At 32.9% G+C, this 7334-nt stretch overlaps 1 protein-coding gene across 1 annotated transcript; it reads left to right on the plus strand.

The window, feature by feature from the left end:
* The first annotated feature begins 1509 nt into the window (after window positions 1–1509).
* LOC106299235 lies at window positions 1510–3400 on the plus strand. The gene is made up of 6 exons (XM_013735355.1): window positions 1510–1717; window positions 1805–1883; window positions 2050–2648; window positions 2737–2899; window positions 2976–3035; window positions 3126–3400. The coding sequence occupies exons 1-5, from the start codon at window positions 1712–1714 to the stop codon at window positions 2993–2995; spliced, it is 867 nt and encodes a 288-aa protein (XP_013590809.1). The 5' UTR covers window positions 1510–1711; the 3' UTR covers window positions 2996–3035; window positions 3126–3400.
* Window positions 3401–7334: the final 3934 nt, after the last annotated feature.

Consider the following 7334-nt stretch of genomic DNA (forward strand, 5'->3'; position numbering starts at 1 on the left):
TTTTAATCATACCCCACTCACCTGCAATTTTGCATTTTCCTTCTTTTCTCAGGTTTGTCATGGATGAGTTGGACCTTCTTAGGAGTTCGGATGGGTTGGTGTATGGAATAGAATATGTCGGCTATTCCATATAGAATGGATGTCTTCATTTTTTATACCATACATATGGAATGTGAGAAAATTATAAAATAACTCAAATATGTGATATGTGTACTTGTACGTCTTCATAAGCTTATTTGTAAATGTCACCCTTAACAATTATTGATCAATATTGTATTGTTTACACTTTAAAGTATATTATCACAATTACCGATCTATATTGTATAATTTAACCGTATATAAATTTATGTACTATTTCCAGAGTTACATATTTGGGTGTACGGTTTTAAAATGTGTGTATGGTTTACAAATTAGAGATTAGGGTTTAGTATTCCCAATTATGTTGTATACTATTTATTTTGTTGCATTTTATTTGGGGTTAGTGTTTACATCTGGGTGTACATGTTCTAATTGGGTTTAATGTTTAGTTATCAGAGTTTAGGGTGTTATGATAAGAGTTTAGGGTTTAGTATTTTCGGGTTGGGGGTGGTGTGAAATTTTGGTTTATTTTTTAGGGGTTGGGATGGGATTGGTGTTTTAAACAACTTTTGTAATATGGAATATAATATGTCAGCTATTCTTTATAGAATGACTTTCTTCATTTTTATACTATACAGATGGATTGGAATACTGTTCTTTCAGTTTAGTTTATATTAGTTTCTGGTTCAGGCTGGATAAACAGTACATACTTTGATGTCAGCATAGAAATTCAAAAATGTTACCATTAAAATTATTTACTGTCAAAAATGTAAACTTTGAAAACATTTTTGTTCTTGTTAATTTTTTGTTGTGTTTCGATATGTGGTTCTCATCACGACACACAACGCATGACATCACGTACTATCATTTGTAATTGGTTACTTGTTAAGGTACGTGGCAAAACTGAATAGTTTGTGTACGAAATGTCTTTAAACTAAATAACGTCAAAATCAAAGTTACTTATTTAATTTAGGCTCGATTTATGGCTAGTACGCAAATTAACCCCATATTTATCTCATATGATCAGAAGAAGAAGAAAAAGGCCAAATTCTACGAAAATAACACACAAATAAGCAAAGATGTGTGGAAGCCTCAGTATCTTCGCGTCGACATAGTAACCACTCAATGACAAAACAAATACGAGGTGCCGTTTATACGAACTGTTATCAAAGCCGTGACGTTCTCTCCGATACAAAATCAATATTTTATAATACCAGTTAAGCGTTTTTATAATATTAATAAATTATAATACAAATTAAATACACTCGTAAGAATATTTCGTTGGACCTGGATCGTTTGCATGGGGAGATGAGCCGTGCATTGTGAGCTGTATAAAGAAGAGTGTGAGAACTGAACATAAGTTAACCAAGCAAATCCTGAGTTTATTACAAAAAAAAAAAAACTTTTTTCTTCTTCCTTCCTTATTGTTTTTGAAGAAGTGAATCTGGACGAAGAACTAAGACCGTCAATTTTGGAACTTGAACCATTAAATTCATCAAAACAAATATATTCAAATATCTTATTTTCGAATTCTTGCTTGTATTTAAGCTTCTTGATTCACCAAGAAAACGAGCTATTTTTCATTTCTTTTTCACATTTTTCTCTTCCTCTTCTTCTTCGGGGTCATTAAGACATGAAGGTCCGTTTCACCACTCATGTTCATTGATCTCTCAGATGTGTCTGAAAATGAACACAAGTACTCATAAACGTTTTTTTTTGTTTTCAGTTATTCGGATGGATGCAGAACAAGCTACATGGGAAACAAGGGAACACTCATAGACCAAGCATATCTTCTGCTTCTTCTCGTAAGTTAAAGATTAAACACATTAGATTATATTGTCTACTTATTCTACGAAATAAACCTTTTTATTTACCAAAGATGTTGTCCTACTTGGAATATGTGCAAAGCAACCCCTTGTAGTTAATTGGCTCTCTGATCATTTTTGTTTGTCTTTTGTTTGTAAATCACAGATCAACCCAGAGAGGAGTTCAGCGACTGGCCTCAAGGATTACTTGCGATTGGAACTTTCGGTAGTGTGGCCAAAGAGCAAACACAAATACAAGTTGTTCAAGAAGTGTTCAAAGAGGAGAATCCCTCTGACGTGAACATGGAAGCTCATAGAGATCAAGATCTTTCTTTCTCCGGTGATCTTGATGATTTTACTCCCGAGGAAGTCGGGAAACTGCAAAAGGAACTGACCAAGCTCTTGACAAGAAAGAACAAGATGAGGAAGTCTGATGTAAATAGAGAACTTGCGAATCTTCCTTTGGATAGATTCTTGAACTGTCCTTCGAGTCTTGAAGTCGATAGACGAATCAGCAACGCGCTCGCTAGTGGTGGTGATTTTGATGAGAACGAAGAAGAAATGGAGCGTACAATCAGTGTTATCTTGGGAAGATGCAAAGCTATTTCTACAGAGAGCAGCAATAAAAAGAAGAAGAGTAAGAGAGATTTGAGCAAAACCTCTGTTTTTTATCTTTTCAAGAAGATGTTTGTATGTTCAGAGGGGTTATCTCCTCTTCCCAACCCTAGCTTGAGAGACACGTTTCAAGAATCAAGAATGGAAAAGGTACTACTAAAGCTCGTAACACCATTTTGAATACTAAGTAGAGTGTTTTGTTCATGTAACTTATTATTTACACGATATATATATACAGTTACTGAGGGTGATGCTACACAAGAAGATTAATGCTCAAGCTTCCTCGAAGCAAACATCAACAAAGAGATACGTGGAAGATAAGCAACAGCTTTCACTAAAGAACGAGGAAGAAGAAGGAAGAAGTGGTGATGGGAGCAAATGGGTTAAAACAGATTCTGATTGTGAGTTTCAGATCTTTTGGTTTCTTAAAAAAATGTTCAAGAATTGATTAGATCTTCTTCTTTGTTTTGGTTGCAGTCATTGTTCTTGAGATCTGATCCCATTTTCCATTCTTCATGTTCTTACAAGAAAATACAGGTAATTAGTTAACCTGAACAATAAGTCTTTATTTCGTTAGTTCTGCTTCTTTTGATCCTGAATCTGATATTAGATCTTATGCCTTTACAGGTAGAGAGAATCTCAGTGGTATCAAGACAAACAAAATTCAAAAAAGAAACGATCAATCAACTTTCTTTTTCTTTCAGATGAAAGTTTTTAGGTATCTATTAGTAGAGCCCATGAGTTTCTTCTGTTTTTGCATGTTTGAGTCCATAAACAAACATGTTCTGGAAACTACAACATTAGAATACAGTACATGAGATAGTTATATGCCTACATGCATGTATGTATATAAAGAGAGAATTGTATATATACATACATGTACGTAGTTTTGTATTTTTCAGGTGGATAACCTTAGTTTATATAAAGACTTCCTTTTTTTCTTTCTTTACACTATGTTCTGTTCTGTAATTCTTCCGTCACTTTACACTACAAATTTTGTAATTTCTTACAAAACGTTAGTATATGCTGTGTTTTACAAAACAATTCACATTTATATATTATCACAAGTGATTGTATACAAATTTCATAAATGTTTGTATAATCCCATATGATAACTGTTATGAATTTATCTTTTTCTTTGCAAAGTTTTGCATTGAGTCCCTAGAGTGCCAATGTTCAAGTGAGTTAATATCAGCATTGTCCTGAATCTGATGACCTGTTGCTTGCGATTAAGAAGGTTTTTAATTTATATTCTTGTTAAACACATAGGTTCAGAAAACATCAACTGTATTTGTAACCTATCAATAAAACCACTCCATGTCACAAATAAACCTTTAACTTTTCACTGGACTACTTTAAGACACTCAGTAGGCCCAAAGAAAAGTACACTCTAAATTTCTTAAGAATGTTTAAACCCTCTCACTGGCTTACCTAGGCTTACCCGGTCAAGGAGCAACCTCCGAACCATTGACACATCTCAACGTTTTAACTGGTCGACTACATTCAACAAACCATGACCAAAGCTACACTTGTTACTAAGCTAAACCACTAGACCACTTACAATTCTATTTACTTGTACTAATACTAATAGTTATTATTATTAAACCTCCAAATTATCTTCTCTCAACCTAAATCTCTAATTAGTTTCTAAACCTAAAAATTATATGTTGTTTTGAAGGATGTCGTGGTGAGGTAGTGATGCAGCATCATGATACCTTCACCGCCAAGCAACTGTTTTTCTATTTCGGTTTTTAGAAGATTTCCTTTTTTAATTATGAATTCTTTTTAGTAGATTTTCTATTTTTAACAGAGTTAGATTATTATAAACCGTCTCTACGATCCTATATAAGGCATTGTAAGTTGGCTTTGATAAGTAGTTTTTTTGAAAGATAATAAACTACAGTTTCTCTAAAGCCTTGCATTGATTCGATTCTGTCGTCAATACGAGAGCCTTGTATCGAATTTGATTAAGTTCTTCGATTCAAGAAGTCAGGTCTCTCAAGATTTAACCTAAATCTTTAGATTTGAGCTGAGTTACCGTTGATACGCTGCGCCAGGTAGTGATCTTGCTTGAGCTTTTGGGCTAAATCTTCGAGCTCATCACTGTCTCTATTCATCCTTAGGTTGATACACTCATTACTCCTTTCAAACTAGAGTTGAAAACTTTCTTTAGGTGTTACACGAGCTACGGACTTCTATGTCTTCGGTTGATATGTCTATGTCTTAGGTTTTGAGAAGCAACAATTTGGGTTTTATTAGATTCAGAAAATAATTAGGGATTTTAGGTTGGGAGAAGATGATTTAGAAGTTTAATAATAATAACTATTAGTATGTATACGTTTCAACAGAATCGTAAGTGATCTAGTGGTTTACCTTTGTAACAAATGAAGCTTTGGTCACGGGTTCAATTCCCCTTGAGGAATAATTTCTTTTAATTTCAAAAAAACATATATCACATAAGATATAATGAATTATCTATTTTTAAGATAAAATTTTTAGAACAATCAAAGTCACTCAATGTGATAATTTGTGAAAAAAAATTGGCAAAGAATTTAAAAATATTTTTCTATACTATTATTAGCGAAGTGGTTTTTTATAGCGGAGCTCCCACGTTAAAATTTAGAGTGTCTAATATCGTTTATATTCTTAATGAATTTTTATATATAATTAAAAACAAACTTTTATTAATAATATTAAATTTAAAATTAAGATATTTCTTATATATTGTATTGTTATCTTTAAATATTATTTTCTATTATAAGGGTTAAAAATTAAGATATATAACAATTTATAATTAAATATTAATAAAAAAACATTTATATAAAGATATTTTTTTTAAAAAAATTAATATGTGAGTTTTTTAAAATTTCAATACAACAATAAAAATACATTTTAATGGAAAACTTTTTCATGCAAATAAAATTCTTTGTCGTATATAAATAATTTGATGTTCGATTTAATTTTTTTAAACATAAATAAAAAACTTATCATGATGATTTTTGAATTAATAAAATATAAACTAATAAATATTCATAAAAAGATAAGTTTGTATGTGCGGGTAAAACACCTAATATAACAATATTTTATTAGAAAATATATATATATATATTACTTCTTATTATCAAAAGGGGCTTTGTTTATTTTTGAATAGGATCTCTATAGAGTTTGAGTATGAGAAAGCCCTGGTGGATCTCTATAGGATCTCTACACATCGGGGTTTTCCCGTCAGTTCTGATTTTCCGATTGTCCTCTTCTCCCTCTTATAATACTCACAGATGTTTAAAAAACGTTAGCTTCATTATAATAAACATAATCGGAAGCAGATCAGGATCTGGATATTATAAAAAAATAATATAGGGTAGTTAGGATGGATTAATCAAACGACAAAAAGGAAACGCAAATTGCCAATTATAGACCAAAAGTCAGTGTCTCTATCTTACGCGTACTACTGGGTAATAATCCGCGCCTTACGCAGAATGTGATTATTAGTTTCATTATTTTTAATAAAAACACATTAAATCTATTTAATCTGGATATTGGTTCGGTTTTAAGTTATTTTTTGGTTTTTAATCTCCTAAAATATAACTATTATTTTAAATTAATATTTATTTTGGCTTATTCGGTTAGAATGTTTGAGTTTTTAGTTTTTTCAGAAAAAATTACTATTATTTATTTATTTTCATGTTATGAATTTTAGATAGTCGTTATGTCGAACCAATGGTTTCATATCATAGTTTGTAAACGGATAATAGTTCAAGAAAAAAAAAAAAAATTATTATGACAAATCATTTCAGTATAATTTGGTCGGTAGTTAAAAGAATCATCAATGAAAAAAATATTTCAACTTCCAATGAGAAAGGTCTCACTGTAAGTTCTTTAGTTACAACTCTATCCAGGAAACAAAACATCTGTTGAGATTGAACCTTTGATTAAATACTACAAAAGAAGAATAGGAAGAAAAATTTTTCCATTCACCATGGCAAGACCTCGACGAGCACCTGTTCGAACCGAAGCAGAAATCACCCGTGATGCAATCGCTGAGCTTCAGGCTCAGATGCAAACTATCGCCGCCGCCCTCCACAACCTTAATGTTCAACAACAACCACCAGTTCGCGATAATGTTGAACGTGCGAGCAACAACGATGCAGAAGACGATGAAGAAGCAAACCTATTTGCCGCCGCAGCAGCAGAACATGTGAACCCCTTCGCTCCTCTCAACGACCGTGTACTCGGTCAAGATAACATTCGCGGTGCAGAAGCTGTTGTTCCATGGGGAACTGGATTCAAAACAGAGATTTCAGAGTTCCATGGCAACTCATCCGCCGAAGAACTTCTCGATTGGATAGTCACAGTTGAAGAAATTCTTGAATTTAAGAGAACACCAATGGAACGTTGTGTTCTGTTGTTAACAATGCGATTCCGCAACAGAGCAGCAGCATGGTGGATACAACTAAAAACTACACGAGCCCGTCTTGGAAAACCCAAGATCATGTCATGGGATAAGCTTAAATCAAAACTTAAAAAGACATTCTTGCCTTACAACTATGATCAGCTAATGTTCCAACGACTACATCATATTCGTCAAGGAACTCGTTCAGTTGCTGAATATTCCCAAGAATTTTTTTTGCTGCTTACAAGAGTTGATATTCAAGATTCAGAACGACAGTTGGTTGCTCGATTCACTGCCGGCCTGCGTCAACAGATCCAACACAATATCAACTTGTTTAATCCACTGACCTTATCAGAAGCTCACCAACAGGCACTCACCATTGAATCTCAAACTAAAAGCAATTACTCTTGGTCTGCGTCTCGTACTACCCGACCTGTTCAGCAACA

Source organism: Brassica oleracea, chromosome C6 (assembly GCF_000695525.1).
Source record: "Brassica oleracea var. oleracea cultivar TO1000 chromosome C6, BOL, whole genome shotgun sequence".
Classification (NCBI taxonomy): domain Eukaryota; kingdom Viridiplantae; phylum Streptophyta; class Magnoliopsida; order Brassicales; family Brassicaceae; genus Brassica; species Brassica oleracea.

What these genes read in the sequence shown, in the direction of transcription:
- LOC106299235 (XM_013735355.1), top strand. An exon ending in AAGAATCAAGAATGGAAAAG is followed by an intron (nt 2,649 to 2,736) that starts GTACTACTAAAG and finishes ATATATATACAG; the next exon opens with TTACTGAGGGTGATGCTACA. An exon ending in GGTTAAAACAGATTCTGATT is followed by an intron (nt 2,900 to 2,975) that starts GTGAGTTTCAGA and finishes TTTTGGTTGCAG; the next exon opens with TCATTGTTCTTGAGATCTGA.